Source organism: Lepisma saccharinum, chromosome 10 (genome assembly GCF_977018435.1).
Source record: "Lepisma saccharinum chromosome 10, izLepSacc3.1, whole genome shotgun sequence".
Lineage (NCBI taxonomy): Eukaryota > Metazoa > Arthropoda > Insecta > Zygentoma > Lepismatidae > Lepisma > Lepisma saccharinum.
The window spans coordinates 84,408,407-84,431,671 of record NC_139238.1 but is presented as its reverse complement, the minus strand read 5'-3'; the positions used below and the strand labels follow the sequence as shown (position 1 = coordinate 84,431,671).

The following is a 23,265-nucleotide window of genomic DNA, read 5'->3' as shown; positions in this document are numbered from 1 at the left end:
TGGTAATGAATGCTGTCGCACTGTAGTCAAGGGCACACCGTCAATTCCGATGTCACGCAACTATCATAAACATATGACCATCCATACCCTCATTATTTGAAATGTTAATTATTTCGTTTTTAAAAACTATGTTGTGCACTCAACTGCAATTTATAATTTTCTTCATGCACGTTAAAATGTTCAAAATTAAATAAAAATAGGTTCTGTTCCTTTCTTGTAACGTTGGAATATTGTAAATTTTACGATAACTTCTAACAGTGTAGAACTAATACTTTGTGGCAGTCTAATATCAATACCGTATGATTGAAATATGTTCTGAGAACTTGAAATCGATAATTACAAAGAGTATATGAAAAACACCCACAGTAATTGGTTACTGTATTATTATTATTATTTAGTTTTTCGTAACGATTGTAGCTATATATTATAGCTGTTGTTTTTAATTACATATGTTATTTAATCTAGATGTCAATATTGTATTTATATAATTTGCTTCATTGATGTAAGAAACTTTCCCTCACTTTGTAAGTCTTGTAAATATGAATGTCCATTAGAGATATATTATTATTATTTCTAACTGCATTGCAGCCTTCAGCCTGTTCTCACCATTTCACAGCAAATTAAATAAATAGTACTAATTTTCTGTGGTTTCGTAGAGGAAAAGTTATATTTTCACTAACGCATTGTATAGTTTGATATGAGAAATGTTGAACGTTTACACCAAAAATAACATCTGCAAACTTATGCCGAAACAATTTCGAAAAGTATTCTCCGTCCAAGGCGAGAGCGAAGTTAGTGTAAACAAAAGCACCTGACTTTGTAAGAAGAACTTGCTTGTGTGCTGGTATATTCTTAATTCAATCTTTTCTTGGACATCACAAAACTATCTCAGGTAAGTGGTACGGTTTTGTCATACACAATAATTTTCCTTAAAAAAAAAAAAAAATGCATAAAATCTATGATTGATGCACAGAAGTGTGCTTTTCGGCATTTTAGTATCAAATTACGCATTTTTGGAGGGAAACCTGGACATTATAAAAACAATGAAACGAAGCTTGCTGGAGCATGTAGTACTACTTGAAATGTATTTCTCACAAAAACCCCAAACAATCCCGTTGCGTGTTTCGGAGATATGACGTCATCAATATGGCCGCCGTCAGAATTGTAGTGCAATCTTTAAACGCGTATAACTTCTCACAGGATAGCGATAGAACCTTCGTTTTTGCACCAAATGAAAGAAAATGAATTGGGGAATTTATTAAATCAAGTATATTATGTATACTGGACACATTGTCTGAAATATATAAACAAAATGGAGAAAATTGATTTTTCATTACCTGTTTTAACGTGTTTTTTTGTATATTACTTAATAATTATAAAGCATTATTGAACATTTTGACATTATAATTGTAGAGCATTTTAAGGACTTTACGACGATACCTGGTTCTTTCCTGTACCATTAACCATAAGGGAGTTTGCCAAGATTCAGATTTACAGTTTCATGCATTCTTCTATATCACTTGTAAAGGTAACGCCAAAATGCATAATATGATGTAAGTCAGTATTTCTTCCTATGTCGAGCTGGACTTTAATGCATCAGTTGATGTGTTTCTTTACGCACATTCCTGTATTTTACTAGATAATGAACTTGCAGAATTGTCTATGAATTGATTCATTGATTGATCAATACGTGCATTTGTAGACACTGACTTTAATCCTCTTGTGGACTGACAATAGTTAGTCTTTACCCCCGAATTATGCACAAACTCTTGCATAACTGGAGCTCATACTCCGTACACCTGCATGCATAAATATTGCTAGAGTTTCCAGCGCATTTAAACCCTCAGTCTACAGATAAGGTTAGATACTGGAGAAAATGTTAGTCAGCAGCCGCACACCTTCAGTTATAGAAGCGTTAAGAAAAGCAAAGCGAGATGTAGTGGCGGGCTGTTGACTCACCGTATCCAAGGAACGATCGGGTCAGACGTTCGAGTGACATCTTGAGAAGCCCTCCTCGCTCTGAAGTCAAGAAAGTAAATAATAAGTAAACAGAAAAAAAATCAAAATTTAAAAAAACAAACAAAAAAAAACAGAAAAATATCACAAAAATACAATCGTACACACAGAAAGAAAAGAAAATCAGCAAACTTAATTACTACATGATTGGACAAACAGTATCACATCTAGAACTAACATCACTCACTTATTTCGGGCGTCATTTACCGGATATCTTTTCTTTTTTATCTGAAATATTGGCAAGTAAATTAATTAAGAGACAAGAAAAAACAGATATTCCACGAGAATTTTTCCAAGGATTTAGGCTGACAATTAATTATTTCTATTTAGTTTTTCTTCCGAACATATTTTAAAGTTTCGTATTTTTAAAATTCGACCACCAAAACTAATATATTCCAAGTCTGAGATGATTTACTTTATGATCCGTGCAGCACAATTGATTTGAGGGTCTATGAACGGTCAGCACGGCACGACACGGCAGAGAAATCAAATGGAACGTAACCAATCACCGAGCAAGGCACACTTCGGTTCAAGTGGGGTTCGTAATGTATTGCTTACCATTTGACTTCTGTGCTGTGCTGTGCTGTGCTGTGCTGTGCCGCGCCGACTGTCTAAACTAGGTTTCCTGCGACAGACCTGTCAAGCTGTTTTTCGTACGATGTTGTATAGTTAAGGCTGATGCCAGATGATGCTGTTTTGGAATTTTCCTCTGCTTTCCAAAAACCAATATGACATTACAAAAGCTGTAATATTAATCAGCTTACAATTCCTTCTGGAATCTAGACCATTCACGTGAACCTTCTTGTGATTTCCCTTCTCTGTTGCCTACATATGCGCGATCGATTCCCGGCAACGTGAGCCTATGAAATTATTGCGAATCTCCAGACAAGAGCAAAAGAAAACCACACGAAGATTCACATGAAAGCTCTACAAGAATTCTAAGCAGATGTAATATTTCAGAATTTGGAATATCATTTTCGGAAACAGTTTCGCAGGCGACGCCGAAAGGTCCAGTCGAGCCAATTTATAAGGTTTGAGCAGGAACGAACCAGAACCCAATCGCACCAAAGGCAAAATTGATAATCGCTCTGCTACACGGGGACCCATAAAAATTACTAGGGCTAGCATTTTTATGACCTAAAAACACCAAAATATGCAAAATAAAATATGCTCTCATTACCAAAAATTTTACAAAATATGCACTATAATTTGAAAAATATGCCCTTATAACTGGACTGTTTTTAACATCTATCTAAGTGCTAAGATATTTTCACATTCGTACTATTTTTAGTTCACTTTATGAGCCCTGAGTTGCAATGCACAATGAATACTTTCTCTAAATTTTCAAATAAAAATGAAAAAAGTTTTTGCTTCAGTCAAAAGAAAACTCTCAAGTAAAGATGGGAGTAAGAATGAACCCATTTCGAAAATGACTGGATATTTCTTGAAATGCCAAAATATGCTGAATATGACCTAAAATTCATCAAAATATGCTATATCATGCAAAATTGGCAAAATATGCCCTTAAAAAGCACCTTAATTCAATTAGTTTCTTCATAATATGAATTTCTATATATTTAGGGAACATATCACCCATACCCCCAAAAATATGCTAAGTCATGAAACTAGCCCTAATAATCACTATAACTTCGAAAGTGTGAGCGGAAACATCAATAATATAGTCGACATGTTATCCTGAGATATCCACGAGTAAGGTGCAAAGGAGACAAACTATACCGCAAATTCACCCCATATTTTAAGCTTTTCTCTTACAGTTTTACCCGAATAATTTGCATATAGATGCAATTTTAATTTGCCATCTAAGTCGCCGAACTCGTTGAGGTGTGGATCCGCCACGACGGTTCCAGTCCTGTTCAGAGCATCTTTTTTTGCTTTTGAGAGTGTCATCTCATAAATACCATGATGATTCTCTTAATTTAGCGTCGCTTTTCTTCCACTTTTGACACATCACGACGATGAATATGAGTGATGATATGATGAAATTGATGAAGGACACTCACAAAGGACACCCACGTCTAGGAAGAGATTCGAATCCAGAACCTCTGGAGTCGTAGCGCGCTGTGATAACCACTCCGCCACAGGGACAGGCACAGACTGACATAGTGAAAGCTATATCATTAGTAATTACAAGTCACGGATGACAAAAAAGCCTTAAAAAATCATTAATCCTTTGTCATAAAAGTGATGCTTTATGAAATTAGAAATGCCTTCCTTGAACATAACACCAAAAATTCTACTTTCTCCGTTGTATAATTCACGGTAGACAAGTAAACAACGCATTCTTGCTGGTGGAGGTTTCTTGGTGCGATCGAACTTGGAGGTACAAAATTTGCTGTAAAAACATTTGAAATTTCTATAATACGTATACCGAAAATTAAATCAAGAAGACTTAGGTGGGCAGGTCATGTGGCATACTGCTGAACCAAAAAAATAGGACACCTTAATATTTGACATCTTACTTATGAATCACGCTCTCAGTTAAGTATTGAACAATTGAACATTCATTATTGAACATTTTCTATACTTTTTCCGTTTGTTATTTATTTATTATTACTTATTTGGAACACCTAGTAGGCTCAAAATCAATATCATGCAATTTTGTTTTAATTTATTGATTTTCAATTCCTGTTGATGTTATCTTGTTTAATGTCTAGAGAGCTATGAATTTTGGTTCATAGTAACCATAGTAACATATATTATTGACATTGTCATTGCTGGTGTTTTTCTTGCAAGTGTATTGTAAGTTTGCTAGCTTGAAAATGAGACGTGAAGAGGTAGTAAAAGCAGAGCTCTTCGTGATGATGGTGGTATGTGCGCTATATTGCTAGGGTGTTAAATATTAGTATAATTTTTCAAATTTTGGAATATGATGTTTTTTTTTTTCGAAAAGGGGGGAAAATTCGAAACCAGCTACCCTGGCGGCGGCCCAAAGTCCAGCCGAGCCTTAGGCTTTCTCTATGGACGAGTGTATGGGTCCGCGGTTCGAAACCTCCGTAAAGCATGCATCAGTCATTACCCTCATGGTCGTGATTAACGCAGAGGACATAAAACACTCCGCCACGGAGGTCGGCAAAAAATAAAAATAAAATTAATAAAAATACTAATAATACCTTCTGGCAAACCAATTCTTTCTGCTGAAGAACTTCATGGTGGAAGACTATGGCACCAAGAACACCACCACGCCACCATGGAACTTCGCTCTGTGCAAATGGCAGCGGACGAGGTAAATGACCACGGTGGCCGGCAGAGCAGAGCGGTGGCACGTCACAGGAGAATTTCATACGGGAAATACCACGCGGTTATCATTCTTATGCAACAGACGAGCCGTATGAAACCGCTGCGCAAACAGCCCCACGCGAAGATGCAAGGTGGCTTTCTCAATAACCCACAACGTCATTAGCCGAGAAAATATATTTTAAATGTTACAAAATTATCAGCCACAAATTCTATTAAACCCGTGTTTGGAAAATTCCCCCCAATTATGTTACAGTTAAAATCACTCTTTCAGAAAGTAACTCAGACACCAGTGGAACAGGAATACGGATGGACGATATCGGAAATTATATATCGCGATATATCGTCAAGAAAATATCGTCACAGAAGATACGATACGATATTTTTTCGTATCGTAATATCGGCGATACATCGTCTCCACGATATATATCGCCAAATATTGTGAAGATATATCGCCAAAATATCTTCACGATATATCGCCAAAATATCGTCTAGTTGATATCGCCTGGACGATATTGTTTCAATATTGCGATATATTGTCCAACACTAAACAGGAACGATGGGGTAGATTGTACCCTTGCAAATTTTTGGGAGGAGTATCAGAACAGACCCTTAAATGCCTGGATTCAAATTGTATTCCTTGTATCCCCTCAAATAATTTGACAGATACAAGCTGCTGAGGATCAAAGAATCCACTTTTTGTATCTAAACGCACTAAGTATCATTTGTCCTCATTTTTCTGGCTATTCAAAAGAATTCAAATCACCACCAACTATTAGCTCACTTGCTCTGGGCTCTCCCAGAACTTTATGAAGAACTAAATTCTGATTATAATGACTGCAAAAAAATGAAGTAATTCTCAGGGTTTTATCTATTCCAGGATTCTAGATGTTTCTAAAACCTGTTCAAAAACTGTCTTCAAAATATCCATAAAATGTTTAGAAAAATACCTTGAGAATACTACTTTTTATCAACATTTCATGTTTATGTACGCAAATCTTACTTCAATTATGCAACCCTCCCGACACACATACATATAGCCGAACTTAGCTTACTAATTCAAAACTACCAAATCAAGTTCAAGACATCTTATCTTGCAATAATCTTCCGTCTGTCAGATAGATTGTTCTGCAAAGGACACTAAAGAAGTAAACGGACTGAGAGAATTCTGTTTTATTTACCACACAACTTTCTTCTCCTTCCCCGATAAAAAAAATAAAAGCTAAATTGTGAAAAAACCTGCCTAAGGGCATTTATAAATATGTAGAAATTCAATGGGATTTGCATTAATGAAAGTTGCAATTTTTCACACATAATTCCGGGGCCAATAAATTCAAGCAGAATTTCCGGAATTTCCTGTGAGAAACCACACTGCCTTTCATCATATCATCCCCATCGTCGCGATTAGTCAAACGTGGCAGAAAAGCGAACATTTGAATAACAAAAATCAAATGTATGCATGTAGGGGAGGGAGGGAGGGAGGGAGGGAGGGAGGGAGAGAGAGAGAGAGAGAGAGAGAGAGAGAGAGAGAGAGAGAGAGAGAGAGAGAGAGAGACGGCAAAAGTAATGTCAAGTATTTACGTTCATGCACGGTTGTAAACACACGTCTTCTTTCACCGTTACCAATTAGTACTCGTGTATTCCTTTAAATATACTCTAGTTAAATGTCCTAATGGTTATAACTACGCGAACTTTCTCATCAAAGGAAATACTAAAGTCTAGCTCCGAGGAGACACCGATCAACTCAAGCGTCTTTCAAGGCCTGTAAAATTCCTAACCGCCACTCTCCTGCACACTGCTGCCATCTACACGTCTCACTGCGAACTACTAAAAAGAAATGGAATGGTAAAATTGCGTGAGTCCTTCCCTCAACATCTCTCCTTGTTTCCTGACACCGTCCATTTGTTTCGCGAAGGAAAAAAAAGAGATATTCTACAGAACAATGGCCGGATATGCGTTCAACTTACAAGAACTGGACATTCAACTCTGAGCATCGAATCCGCCTTAAATTGTCGACTTGAAATCCTATCTATCGTCTTCGCAGGGTGGTCAAATATCATTCGAATAGGTTATTATTTTCACTGCTCCTTATTTTTATTTTTGTATACTTCGCTTTTCTACCACTTTTGGCTAATCGTGACGATAAGGATGAGTGATGATGAGATGAACTTGATGAAGGGATATTCAGAAATACATAACACCCCATGTCAAAGTAGGGATTCGAACTCGGGCCCCTGGTGCTGTATCGCACCATGCTAACCACTCCGCCACGGAGGCCGGCAGAGACGAAGAGATATGACACACAGACAGTGTGTGTGTGTATGTGAGTAAAAGAGAGAGAGAGAGAGAGAGAGAGAGAGAGAGAGAGAGAGAGAGAGAGAGAGAGAGAGAGAGAGGACACTAGGAATGGACGATATCAGAAATTTGATATCGCGATATATCGTCACAGAACATACGATATTTTTCCGTATCGTGATATCGGCGATATATCGTCTCCACGATATATATCGACAAATATAGTGACGATATATATCGCCAAACCATCGTGACGATATATCGTCTGTACTATATATTGCCCAACACTAGAGGACACACACACCACATACAGAGTGAGTGTGTGTGAGAGAGAGAGAGAGAGACAGAGAGGGGGGGGGGGGTTGAATAGACATAGAGATACTAAATATTAACCTCCCACTGAAAGCGGACTGCTGCGTCCCATAATACCCTGCCACACACAATAGCCAGTTTTTGGTTACCGCCGACCATAAATAACGCCGAAATTACTCTTTGAAACAAAACAATAAACCGATAACGTAAACAAATAAAAGTGTCCACGGCGGTGAACGATCCTTCGCAAGGATCACGGAACGGCGGGACAGAACGACTTCATTCTCGACCGGTTATGATTTCTGCCTTTGTAAATAACATTAGGACGTCCAAAACTTATTACATGCACAGAGTTATGAGTCTTAAAGTAAGGGACAGGCATCCAGTTAATACACCCGAAGCTGTACGAAATTCTCTATTACATCTGTGTTTTCAATGCTTGGCTGCAGCTCCTCTACCTGTGCCTATTGTGGACTAGGATTTCTCCTTCTTGCTGCTATTTCTTATTGTTCTTTCACATCAAGTACAGTGCTGTTAGAGAGGATTTCGTTCGAGCGCCAAATAGTTTGCACGGACGACGCTAGATAGCGTGCGGAATTGAGAGTTTCTTCGCTCGTGCGAATAACGCTCGAACGGATAAAACGAGCGGTATGCGCGCGAAGGCAAGTAATACACCGTAATCTGTATGTGGTAGCGGGCACTCAAATATGGATCGTGAAGTGAAAGATGCATTGATTTGAAACTTAAGTGAAGATAGTCATCCAAACAAATAAAATCCCATCGTAATCCCTATAGCAACGTGAGTTCCAAGATGTATAGACTCGGGCTTCTCAACATACATTCTCGGTCATCAGAAGTAGGCTAGAATATTTGGTGAAGAAAAAAATAATCATGCTATTGCAAAACAACAAGAAGAACTATATACGAGGAGGGGGGTCAAATGAAAACCTTAAAAGTGTCATAAAATGTTTAATATTTATGCTATTGTGATGAGATTTGGTGGTGCTGTTGCTCGTACTGTACTTTCACTCCAATAGGTGGTAGAAGTGTGTTGGTCGTCGAGTCGTCGTTGTAGGAGCAGTTTCAAGATGGCCGTCCCACTAACAACATGCACAAAGGAAGAACAGCGTTCTGTGATCAGATTTTTGATGAGTGAGGGCTATTAAACCTATGGATATTCATCGTAGAATGAAGACATAGTATGGTGAAGCTTGTGTGTCACAGCAACAGGTATATGAGTGGAGTAGGAAATTCAGAAGTGATGTGACATCTGTTGCAGATGCTCCTCACCCAAGCCAAGCATATCAAGTTGTGACGCCAGAGAATATAGCGGCTGTTGAGGCCGTTCTACGGGATAATCGCCCAGTGACTGTGGATGAAATAGCTGTTATTACAGGTATTAGTCATGACATCATTCATGACGTGCTCCTGTTTCGTAAAGTGTCGGCCAGGTGGGCACCACGTCATCTGACAGACGAGCTGAAAATGCGACGTCTTGATGCGTGAGAGGAACTTTTGCGGCGCTCCAAACAAGAGGGTTATGACATTTGTAAGACTTGTAACTGGAGATGAAACATGGGTCCATTATTACATTCCCGAAACAAAGAAAACAAGCATGGAATGGCACCATTCATCTTCCCTTAAACCCAAAATGTCATGCTGCCGGTAATGTCATGCTGACCCTTTTCTGGGACCAAAACGGCGTTATTCTGGAGCACTACACGCCTAGAGGACACACAGTAACTAGTGCTTCATATTGTGATCTCATGAACAACCATCTGAAACCTACAATAAGGTCAAAGCGACGCGGACTGCTGTCGTCAGGTGTCATTTTGAAGCATGACAATGCTAAGCCACATACTGCCCGAATGACGTTGCGACAATTAAAGATTTGCATTTTGAGTGCCTACCCCATCCTCCTTACTCCCCAGATTTGGTCCCAAGCGATTACCACTTGTTTGGACCACTTAAAGAGGCCCTGAGAGGACAGAAGTTCCAACCAAAATACTTTTTTTTCCGGGGCATTCAAGCACTTTGTAAACGACGGAAAACTTGCATTCAACGTGGAGGGGATTATGTAGAAAAATGATAACCATTTGTTTCACTTCTATTTTTGCAGCACTTTTAAGGTTATCATTTGACTCACCCTCGTATTTCTCCAACGGGAAAGGACGACAACTTTTCCCCTTATGAATTCGCTCCAAAATAAATGGCTCACCAGTGTACCCAAGCGCAGTTGGAATATGTGCTAAGACGAAGATTATGTAATTAAATATGCATTATCCATATTCATTCTGTAAAACTATTGTAATAATTAAATCAATAAAGGAAGAAAATTAAGATAGGAAAGGAAGCTCGAAATATTTTACCCTAGTATGAAATCAAGGAAGCTAAGCCGGGAAGTCATTATTAAAACCGACTCGGATGAAATTGAAGAGGATAATGAATATTGGATACGAGATGCTCTGGATCAAAACAGCTGCAAGCGGTGTGCTCCTGTGGCAATTAAAGCCCTGGTTTCTAGCTCTGATTAGATAATTAAAGATTTTTACATTTTGGAGAAGTAAATGTTGTGCCATGACGAAAATATGAACGTAAATTAATTTTCTTTCAAAGCAGGGTCAATGTCAAAGGCCCACTTCATTTTCATTGGATCTACGGTTAGCGTGGAACTGTTTCTGCCTATCCTTCTCTATCCAAATTCTTACGTCGTCATTCTCCTATTTTTCATACTTTCCAGCTATGATTTTCTCAATTTCACCTTCCATCTGGTCTTCGTCCACGAATTATCCTGACCCTTCCTCCCGATAATTATTCCAATTCCACAAGGACCTCAGAGTTATTTTTCTTGAAATGATTTTCCTACTTTCTCCTTCCAACTGGCTTTCCTTCATGAATTCTCCTCATCATATTATTTCTTATTCTCCTTAGTCCTCAGCCACATCTTCTGTAACGCGAATTCTTCTGGTTCTTTCCCCATCTTCTAATTCCTACAAGTCTTTCATAGTCTATCTTTCGCTATCCACCTAGTTTTTTTTTTTCTTAATGGATTCTCCTTATCCTTCATCCTCTTATTGCAAGAGGAAGAACCCATTCACACACTCCTGTCAGCTGTTCATCTCTTGCAGACTCTGTTAATCCTCCCTTCACCTCACTCCTAATTCACCCAAGTTCTCATCTACACATATTCTGGTACTTTTCTTCCCCCTTTTATTTTTCCATCTTTTCCTTCATGGATTGTCCTGATTCTTTTTCTATACTGTTATTTCTTTTACATATGTTTCCCATCATGGATACGCCTTATCCTTCTCTTCCTCCACACTCTGATTCCTAGTTTTTTTCTAGTCTTTATCTACGTACATTCTCCTGATCCTTCTTCCCGACGCGTAGCCCTCAGATGCATTCGACTGTCTATTTTGCCTTTCTCCTTTTACCTTAATGGATTTCTCATACAATCTCTTAGTCCAAATAACTCAAGCCCTCTGAATTCTCAGGCATATTTTTTTTCTTTCTTCTTCCATCTGCTTTCCTTCATAACTTTCCCAAGCCTTCTTCCACGCTATCATTCCTAACTTCACTTAGTCCTCAGCAGCATTCTTCTGGCACGTTTGCATCATACACCTTTCTCCATCTTCTTATTTCCAACTTCCCCAAGTCCTCATCTACAATACACCTACCATGTTTTCTTCTGCTTCTCTTTCATCTGCTCTCCTTCATTGAATGTAGCAGTTTCTTTATACAATTTACCATAAGTTGTTGCATTGTGTACAAGTTCTTTCGCCATGTTACATGATGATGCCTGTTGGAATTCGTGTTCAGTTTATATGTAGGTTTGTTAACTGCACGCTGATATGCTCTGTGTGTGACAGTTCACTCGATTTGTTGTTCTGCTTACTGAGGACCATCCCACGATAAGGAATTGCAAGCCCGGAGACAAAGGTTCCATCCCGGAGCACCTTCAAACATGATGGATAGGGAACCTCGTCAACTAGCCTTTATTAAACCCAGCCAAGGACACATCCCTGTGGGGAGACCACCTAACGAAGACAAGTTAGCGCCGACAAGTCAAGGCAGGGGTTGTTTTTCTACGAACTCGGTTCCCCTGGGAGGCTCGAAAGCATCGTCTTCTAAGAACGCAATTTGGATCACGGGGAGAGGGAGAGACAGAGAAGAGAAATATTGGGAGGAGGAAAGATTCGCTTGTTGACACAGGACTTGACAAATTCGAGACATGGTGCTACATTTACACACAATCCTTTGCCGCTACATCCAAGCCGAGTGGCAAGGTTCTTTATCTTTCATCTCACGAGCAAAAAAACATACCGCATCTCTCGGTAGTGAACAATCAGGAGAAATTTAGCGTCGTGAAGGTGTCGCTGCTTCTTTGGCCAGCACCATCTTATGCTTAGATAGGTAATCAGGAGTGAACCTACAGTTCAGTGGAAATCGAAGCGCTGTACAACCTTGATTACAAGACGTTGGCGTTACGGCTACACCATCGGGGAGGGCCATATATATGTATATATATAATACAATGACGTAATATTAACCCCCACACGAGTTTCTCGTTTCTCTATTTCCTTTACTAGCTCATGATAGTATTTCGTTCCCTTATTAACAGAAATTTGGTACTCCTACCATTCTCCTAGAATTTATATCCACCAGCTCCTATTTCAATTTTCATTAACACAAGTTTCTTGCATCTTTCTCTTGGCATTGGGTTGCACACACAATTTTTATAAATGTACAATTCAAATACCTGAAGTCGTACATCTTCTAAATATTTAAACTTAAGTCCATTGACAATTGTAGGATTGGGATTATGGCCGATTAAACCCATGGCTGCACATTTGAAACTGTCTTTCTAGAAGGAATTACGAGTGAAAGAACTGTAAATGATCAATGTTCGAAACATTGTACGGAGGGATTTTGTGGTGAGCGCCATCAAGTTGTTGACATGGACTTTACAGTATCACCTTCTGTATAGAAACGTACTATGAAGAAAAGGGGCGGGAAGAAGGACAGCATTGGGAAGAGACAACTGCAACAGGATTTCCCAGAAGGTCTAGATGACTCCACAAACCACATGCCAGATCCAGATGTGCAAACCAGGGGGAATATTGTTAGACAGTTCAAGTAGGTCTATGCCGCCATGGGCTGAATCGGTAATAATTCGAATCATACATTTGTTGTTGTCGTGATGACTAGTTCTTATCGATTCTATGTATGTGAAGTTATTTAAAATATAAAAAAATATACGAGGCGTGTCATGGAAGTAAAGATACAACTTAGGGAAAATATGCAAGGCATAAGTTGACAACATTGACAGTAACCTTGATCCTTACTCTTTCCAGTAGCGTTCATTCGCAGTGCTGCGCTGAGTCAAGGAATATAGACGTTGAGTCTTGTGTGAGTCAGTCACATGTGCTGGAAATGGCTGCGGCGATAAAGAATCCCGCCAAATGCGAAGTGCAGGCAGTGATACTGTTTCTCCAGGCAAAAGGCGATAGTCAAATTGCGGCAGTTTATGTGAACATTATGAACTTCGCATTTGGCGGGAGATTCTTTATAGCCGCAGCCATTTCCAGCACGTGTGACTCACACAAGACTCGGCGCACCACTACGAATGAACGCTACTACTAGTAGAAAGAATAAGGATCAAGGTTACTGTTAGTGTTGTCAACATATGCTTTATATATTTTCCCTAAGATATATATCAGTTGTATCTTTACTTTCCTGACATACCTCGTATATAAATCCACGTTCTTGAATAAATTTACAGAAATTGTGTGTACAATATGATAGCAAAGAAGGATATGACAAAGTTCGTTTTTCCCTCACTTCTAGCCAATTATAGCTCTAAGTTATCCGAACACTAGTTATTCCAAATTAATTGCAGTTATTATTTGAGATGACTAGTTTTGTTACATCAGCACAGCGGCCCCTTGAATGTAATACTCAGCAGGCCGTAATTAATAAATCCCAACTGTGGGTAGATAATTACATGACAACTAAAGCCGGGGATTTATTTTGCAGGGAAACCGCATTGATTTCTCGGCTGCAGCCCGGTCTATGAAGCAACGTAACTGGACACTGCAAAAGGGAGGGAAATTACTAAATTCAAACAATAGCTTCTAGTTTCCTAATTAAATCTCTATGAAAAGAACTCGAAATTGGAAACGCACGGATGAAAGCTAAATGGAGGGGAGGATCGTAATGATTGCTAATGCGCGGCTCGTCTGCTCTGCGTTCGGAAAAGATCAACAGCAGATTTCAAATCCCAGATCCGCTACTCATGTAACCAGCCTCCGACGGCCACGAGATTTGCGGTTGGGAGAACAAAGTTTCCGTTGTACGTACCTCTTTTTCCAGGTTTTCCAGACCAGGAACCAAATTTTCCAGGCTAAAGTTATTAGGACAATTCATATTATAGAAGTTCACTATATTTTTGTTATTTTGCACTTAAAATCCCAATTAACAAAGATTTTAGGATATTCACTTCACATGTAAAATTGATAATGGCAGGATTAACCTTTGGTTAACAAAGAATTATTTTTACAAAATAATCATAATGATAGCATAAATAATACATAATTATGGTAAAAATTAGTAATAAAATCTGTATTAATTTTAATGACTACCAAACACAACACAAACATTGCAGCAACCAAGTGGGATATTCCAATAGGCACTTACTGTAATAAATTTCTACATGGATATAGTTCATAACATCACTTTTCTCCTAGAGTAATTAATACATAATTTATACTATAACTACCAGTATATGAAATTGAAGTATGCTGTGTCCACAACAAATTGAACATTTTTTGTTTGCCCATTTTTATTGTTATAAAACCTACTTTTAGTTCGATCTACAAAAATTTATATTTTTCCAGAAACAGAGTAAATTACCCTAAAATTTCCGTAAACAGTAAATTCCATGAATTTTCCAGGATTTCCAGACTGGTAGACACCTTGCTCTAAGTCGTCTTTATGCACAGAAAGCCCAATCGGGACTAGACCTTCAGTTTAAAGTGAGATCCGATCCACCTGTTATCGAACCCGGGACACCTTGATTACAAGGCGACGACGTTACGACTGCGCCATCGGTGAGGCCCTTCCGTTATCGGGGAAAATGATGTTCGCCAGGAATGGTAAGAATACCGAGACACACACACCCGCGATTGTGCTGTGACTGCCCATTTGTTTCTGATTGTCCTATCATCAATTCCATATTGCACCACTCATTTTCATCTTCACGATTATCCAAATGGCACAGAGGCGAAGTAAAATAGAAGAAATGAACCAATCACTCTGTTTATATATATATATATATATATATATATATATATATATATATATATATATATATATATATATATATATATATATTATATATATATATATATATATCACCAGGAGTCTAAGTAGCGAAAAACCTGACGGTGGCCTAAACAAAACAACGCCCAACGAAGCGAAGAGTGGCAGTATGTTTGATCAAGTACATCTGTTACAAGTTAAAACTTGGGCAAATGAAGTCAGAAGAGTGTCACACGCTCCTCTACCCAGACTGCAGGCAAAATACCCTGCGCAGACCCGCGAGTCATGTGCATAGTACTTCCGCATGGAGGGAAGGGGTTGAGTGGAGCATGCTTCACTATTGCCTGAGTTGAGCCGATGGAGGGGAAGATGCGCGGTGACTTTTAGCCGAAGGTTCTTTTCCTTGTGGTCGCTCTATAGATGTTCGAAGTGGGCTTAACTGTATAGGGGCGGTTTTTCTCAATGTTTTGGAATGTAGCTTGAAACTACTGGTGTACAATATCGCAACTGGAGCTGAGATTTTGAAAATGTGACAAATTTTAAAGAATAAAGCAAAACACGTCACTCAAGAAGTCTCTGTCAACAATAACAACAAAAACATTCTGATGATAAAAAACGTCCTTATTACCACATTTGTTTTGGTATAATTTTATTTGGGCCACCCTGTACTCTACGATCTAACCACGGAATCTCCGCGTCTTCGACTAGACGGCGAGAAAGAAAAAGCAGAGAACGCATGAACTGACGAGCACGTGCCTGGACTACGTAGCAGACTTTTCCTAGGGTGAGAACCTCTAGCGGTCGTTTACCGAACTTCACAGAGTAAACAACGATCTCACGCTAACCTGCAAATTAAATGACGAGTCCTTGAATTCACTTTCATCCCGCTAGCAACAATTACAAAGCGTGCAAGACCTTCACGTGGCAGGTTGTAACCACGACGATGCACAGGTCAAACTGCCACAGGAAAAAATGCAATAAATGCACGTGGTGAAGAAACACTCGTAGCACAAGATAGGAACTTACAAGCGCCATATTCTACAGAGTAAGGCAAAAGCCAGATTACATAGGCGATGGAACAAAGAGAAAAGAAGGCAAGCGAACAAATAAAAGAAGGGAATGGAACGGAGAGAAGAGAAGCAAATGGAACAGAACAAGAGAAGGGAATGGAACGAAGAGAAGTGACTGGAGCAGAAGAGAAGGGACTGAAACCAAGATAAGTGAAGGCAAGGAAAGAAAAGAAGAGAAGGGAAAGACACAAAGAGAACAGAAGAAGAGAAGGGAATGGAACGAAGAGAGAAGGGAAAGGAACGAAGAGAAATGAATGGAACAGAAGAAGAGAAGGGTATGGACCGAGAAGAGAAGGGAAGGTGGAGAAGGAAAGGGAACGAAGAGAAGTGAATGGAGCAGAAGAAGAGAAGAGACTGAAATCAAGAGAAGTGAAGGGAAGGAAACAGAAGAAGAGAAGAGAAAGAAAGAAAAGGAACAGAAGATAAGAGAATGGAACAAAGAAAGAAGGGAATGGAACGAAGAGAGAAGGGAAAGGAACCAGGAGAACTGAATGGAACAGAAGAAGAGAAGAGAAGAGAAGAGAATGGAACGAAGAGGGAAGAGATGGGAAGGGAAGAAAGACAATGGAAGGAGCAGAAGGGAATGGTAGGAGGAGAAGTGAATGGAACAGAAGAAGAGAAGGGAATGGAGGGAAGAGAGAAGAGAAGGAAAGGGAAGGAGAAGAAGGGAAGGGAACGAAGAGAAGTAAATGGAGCAGAAGAGAAGGGACTGAAGCCAAGAGAAGTGAACGCAAGGAAACAGAAGAAGCGAAGGGAATAAAGCGAAGGGAATATTTTTTTGTTATTTAATTTCCCTTTTCTGCCGCTCTTGATCTATCTCGAGGACAACGATGAGCCATGATTAGATGAAATTGATGAAGAAACACTCACAAAGGAAAAATATGCTCCAGCCGCTGCTCGAACCAAGGAACTTCGGTGGCGAGATCAAAAGCCGAGCAGGCCGATGAAAAAAAGAAGGAAAATGAAGGGAAACATAGAAAAAGGAGGAAATTGTCCCAGAAAAGCAACTTTTCACTAAAAGAATAATATTCTCCGAATTCTTAAGGATGAGACTAAGAGACGAAGAAAGTGTGCACCTACGCTATTCCAGGAAGCAGGAGTAACGAATCAAAGGTACGTGATGCGTAGGCGATAAGAGGAGGCTGTAGTTAGCGAATGCCTGGGTTAAGTGGCCTAACTATTTACGAAAGTCTACCCTATTGCGCAGTCACTCCCCACTTGCAATGAATATAAGACTCGATTTCGCAAGCGCCTCATGGACACTTCGTTTAGATCGACGTGGCAGCTGCAAGGTTATGCTGCATTACAGGATATGATGATGCTTCCTGGTGTAGAACCAACAGCAGTACATCCATCCTCCATGATGTATATGTAGATGCATATTATATTCATTGACATCGTAAAGAGGGAAACAGCGACAGTATACAGGGATCCAATATTATTCACGAAACGTTGTACAAATTACAGGGTGACCCATAAATAGAGAACTTGATTTTTCGCAAACACGATAACAGCGAAGAAAAATGAAAATGTATTTATGTATGTGCAGTGAAGTTGGCATACAATGCGAATTGTGGACTTTTTCACGAAATTCACCTTTCGTCCTTAAAACACGAAAATAAAAATTAAATTTAACATTTCTTGCGCTTTAAGCATAAAAAAATTGAATTACTGTTGGTTTAATTTCAGCACAGAAAGGCTAATCGGTACTGGACCTACAGTTTAAAGTGGGATCCGAATCACAGCGCCATGTGCCTACTCTGGGTATTGACGTTTCCAAAAAAAAATTACCCCACCCACCCACAAAAAAGAAACTCGTGCGTTTTACACATGGAATAATTCCGACAGCTACATGAAGCCACGTTAAAATACAGGTTCCAATGATTTGTCACCTTCTATAACAACTTTTTGCATCACCGAGCTAAGTGACGGAGTTCTGGGAGGAGATGGACTTCGCACCTGCCTTCACACGGGAGCACTAGCATCGGTACTTGTCGCGCGGGAAATAATGGAAAATAACATCCAAATATCGCTTCCAATGTATAAAGCAGGCGTTGGCCATGTGGCCTACACCTTAATATACTAGTTTGAAAGCACAATGAAGGAATAATTTCAGGCATATTTGGCACAAAAGTGTGCTAAGATAATAAAAAAAACGCTATTTTTTTTTTGTAAAAGCAACAACACCGAAAAATCGAGGTCGCTACCGTTAAGTCGGCAACAAAAATGTATTATTAATATCATGATTCTTCAATGAGGTTTGAAAGAAAATAGACCCACATGGTCTGAACTTCAAATGCACCTTTTGTGTAGGTTTCTTCTAGGTATACCATAATCACGGGATGCTTTCCGTATTCATTTTGTTCGTCTCGTACAGCGGCACTCTGTACTGAAAGCCTACGAATCTGTTCACAGGAACAAAGTAGACATTTAAGGCAAAACCCGGGATCTATTCATCATAAAACATGCATTCAAAGACTATGAATCTGTTCGCAGGAACATCTATTCATAAGGACTACGAATCTGTTTGCAGGAACAAAGTGGACATTTCAGGCAAAACCCGGTATCTATCATAAAACATGTGTATTCAAAGACTACGAATCTGTTCACAGGAACAAAGTATACATTTAAGGCAATATCCGGGATCTATTCCTCATAAATAATTACTCAAAGACTACGAATCTGTTCGCAGGAACAAAGTAGACATTTAAGGCAAAACCCGGTATCTATCATAAAACATGTGTATTCAAAGACTACGAATCTCAATGGAACACAGTAGACATTTAAGGCACGAAACCCGGGATCTAGTAACAAAACATATTTCTACGAATCTGTTCCCAGAAACAAAAAAAAAAGCATATAAGGCAAAACCCGGGCTCTACTCAAAGCCTACAAATCTGTTCTCAGGAACAAAGTAGGCATTTAGGCCAATATCCTAGTTCTACGAAATAGAGCTGAGGAACATAACTACAATTGTTTACGTAATCGTTACATTATCCCCCTAGCCTTAGAGACGGCATTCAAAGAATAATCCTGTGATTGGATGAATGCTGATGCATAAAACTTTCTGCCAGAGGATGTTACAAGTGTAGCAGCGCCGGTCGGCAACCACCTATGAAAATTCCTGACAAGATGGCATCCGGTGAAGTCGTGCTCCCTTCAGAAGGGAAGCTGTTTATTTTATTGCATTTCTCTCGCTCTGGTGGCAGGACAGGGGCGTCATTCACGGTTGTCAACTTTTCTGTGGCAACAGCGGTAAACTCGCCCCGGTTTCAGCGGACACGGACTTGGGTTAAAATGTTGCCGACTGGCATTCTCACTTTATCCTTGTTCGTTTTCTTGCTTCAAACAAGGAATTACCACGCTCCCGTGTGACAACTCTGGAAACTATCATTTGAATCGATGCAACAAGTATAGACGTGTTAAGTGGTGACATAAAAGTGTCAGTGAGCATTTGTCTCTTCTGCAAGCGGCTAGAAAAAATATGTTTGAGTTTGAACCAATAAAGAAAGGTTCGCTACCATGGAAACGACTTGTTTCTGATCGTTATTCCATTGTCAAACTTAACAGCCAAAAGGGTTAAGCGATAGAGGTTGGGTAAGTTTCTGCAATGCCTCTGCTCTTCCCGATCTTCTCGGTTTAACTGCGAGGGGACAGCAGATGTTGGCTGACCGATGAGCGGTTTATCATATTGATGTTAAGAAAATGACTTAACTATAATGTAATCAATGTGATTCATAAATCATAATCACGACTGTGATTCAATCGTAATTCAAACCAAAATTCAATCGTAATTCAAACTGAAAAACTAACTCTGGTCTCCCATCATGTGGACAATATAGGCCGATGCCCCGGAAGTTGTTTCCAAATGAATTTTCACCACGCGAGGGCCTCCCCTATGTATTAGTGCGAACGTGGTCGCCTTGTACTCAGGGTATCTCGAATTCGATGCCCAGTGGAGGTGCATAGTGATTACGATTTCACTTTAAACTGTAGGTCCAGTACCCATTAGCCCATCTGTTTATGAAGTGGACATAAAACAAAACTTTGACTTTTGACGAATCTAATATCCTCTGTCACTGCCATTATCCATCTCGGAGTTCGTCAAAGTCATTTGCCATTGTCCTTATCCATTTAGAGTAACTTGTCGTTGTCCTTATCCACATTAGAGTTCTTTTTGTCATTACTCATGCTACAGTTCATAAATCATTTGCAATTGCCCTTATTGATCTCGGCGTTCTTACACAATTTCTCATTATCCTTATCCATTTTAAGATGGCAGACTCAAATGTCGAGCCCATTTCTGTACATCTTAAAATTAGTTCACTTCTGCTAGCACTCTGAGGGTAACCGCCCCCTTCCTCCCTAAACACACTCATTGGTGTGGTCTCCAAAAAAAATGCGAGATGACATATGTAATTTTACTCAGAGTCTAGCATCTGATACGAGAACAAAAATATACCACGACCTTCGCCCGAAAGCAAGCACATTCTACAGTACAACTCACAATGATAAGATCGGAAAATATTGATCCTTTATATCTGATGTCAGAAATGGAAAACTACGGCCGGAACGAAAACCCAGTGTATCAACACGTGCAGAAGACGGACTGATAGTAATTATGACTTGGATACTTGTTTAGTAAGAGGCTGAGTGGTGTCCAGAGACTAGAAACTAGAGAAAACGGACGACAAATACTGTACTCTAGCGTACAGAATCAACAATAATTATGTGTATGTCGTAGGTTCGAACACACCAATTCAATTTTTGAGTATTTGTTTTGAGTCCACTTTATGCACAGATAGGATAATGGGGAGTGGACCTACGCTTTAGAGTGGATACGAACTACTGTGTGTCTCCACAGGGTACCGAACTCGAGATCCCTTGATTACAAGGCGATGACGTTACAACTACGCCATCGCAGAGGCAGGCACAACCATTGGAAAACGGAACAAAAATATAGTTCACTTGAGGATGAAAGAAGATGGATTCAGCATAATTTTATTTTCCTTTTCGGCCCCTCTTGGCTAATGAAGGATGAAGAACACTGTTTTCGAATATGTGAAAAGGTAAAGCTGCTCGCGTGTGTACTGCATCGTGCAGTGAAGGCATAGCCCGCACGCATTCAAAGCACGCCCATTTGTGAAGGTGATGTGATGAGCACCACGCTCCGCTCGCCTTTAACCCCCAAGGTTGCCCCACGTACCCATTTTATCCCACAGGGATTTGACAGTCAACAGCTTAAAAATGCGAGATGCCACTGCGACATCTTTAAAACACACAACAACGAAGCATTCCGCATTACTGAAATCTAGTAGGAGCATTGTGTGAATTGACGAGGGTAAGCCGGGGATTTCCTCCCGCAAAAAAATGTATCCCGGCAAAAGAAAATTATTTTTATCCCTACCATGGATGATTTTATCCCCCTCAAAGAAGACTAAATTGATAGCATTTCTTAACTATGTAATATTCATTCCTGTCCATTAATGGTCCAGCCATTCAAAGATTTTCCTGTCGAAAGGATGCAGCCTTGTGGATTAAAGAAGGATACCATTCTGCAAACTGACCAACCACACCGAGCCGAGGTAACAGTAGGCTGTTTTCCACTTAGGTTTTCATGGCATAGTGCTGATGTTTCACATGCATTAAAGTGTTCACAAGAAACTCGTAGGTTAGATGCACGATATAAGTTTCAACTTCCAATAGAAATTCAGCCAAGCTTTCGGTGTTATTAGTTCGATAGCTCTCTTTGTGTATGAGTTTGGTATTTTCTTAGAATTACTCTAAATGTTTCTAAATTACGTGTAAATGTTATCATAAGATTTAGTGACATAGCTTAGAGTCAATCTTATAAGGTTACTTAGAACCGCAAGGTATGAGTTTCGTTACTGACTGGTAAAAAAGGTAAGGTACCCCTGATGCCATGAAGGCATGTGGGGTGATGTGGAGATATAGAGCTCCACATATTCTTCATCTCAGCCATACTTGTGATGATGTGGTCAGCATCACGCCCGGCCCCCTTTACCCCCCAGGGATGTACCCAGATACACACATACCAGGCTGGGTGGGCCCCAGAGCCGCGAAGATACAGGGAAATGACTGGAAACATTCCTTGTCCACATCACCAGCCACGGGATTCGAACCCGGGTCTTTAGTGTGGTAGCCAGATGCTATACCTATTTTCTTCTTTTAAAGGAATACCCTTATACGGTAGTGTCCACCGTCATTCACACTTTTTCTTAACAGTTACACATATCAATTTTTACTATGTTTTCGACTTTCTCATTACGGACAAAGGCAAACATCCATGTCCTAACCGGGATTCGAACCCAGGACCCCTGGCGACGTAGCGTGCTGTGCTACGGCTGACTGGTAACATACAAAAATTTGTAAAGTAAAAGTCAACTGCTCCCCTGTGCTTTGCATCACGTCATGAAGGCGTATAGGGGGTGTGGAATTAGTGCCCCACACTTTCTTGATCACGGCTGAGGGTGGGGGTGATGTGATCAGCACCTTCCCCCATCAGAGCTTCCTCCAGGTGGCCACTTTATACGACGCTGGGTGGGCGCCGGAGCAGCTTGAACAGGTGGGAAAAAATCCCTGTTCTCTCCCACAGGGAATCGAACCCGGGTCTCTCGCATGGTAGTCAGGCGCCCTAATGGCATTCTTTATTTTAGAGGAATACCCCTATACGGGAGTATCCCCCCCCCATCATTCACCTTTTTTTTCAACTTCCACACATATATTAATTTCTAATATATTCTCGGTTTTTCTCATTATGAACAAACACAAACATACATGTCCTAGTCGGGATTCGAGCCCGGCACCCGTGGCTTCATAGTGCGCTGCGCTAACCACTCCGCCACGGAGGCCGACGCCATAACGATTGAGCTATCGCGGATCTATACAAATTTGCATACACGCAAAACCTATCTCCCAAAATGAAATCAGAAGTACGCCACTCAATGGGCACCTCTCCCCCAAAAGCAAAAAGATT

The 23,265-nt window shown here is 39.9% G+C and overlaps 1 protein-coding gene across 9 annotated transcripts in view; it reads right to left on the bottom strand.

Moving 5' to 3' along the window:
* mtd (TLD domain-containing protein mustard) overlaps positions 1-23,265 on the bottom strand; it is a 652,551-nt gene that overhangs the window by 306,095 nt on the left and 323,191 nt on the right. For 7 of the 9 annotated variants that reach the window (XM_083130051.1, XM_083130052.1, XM_083130055.1 and 4 more), the window contains one exon: positions 1,960-2,019. The exons of 1 other annotated variant lie outside the window; for it this stretch is intronic. In XM_083130051.1, coding sequence (XP_082986177.1) covers positions 1,960-2,019 — 60 coding nt within the window. Of the gene's footprint in view, positions 1-1,959; positions 2,020-5,147; positions 5,229-23,265 lie in introns of those variants that run through there. One more of the 9 variants, XM_083130054.1, reaches the window with a different exon arrangement.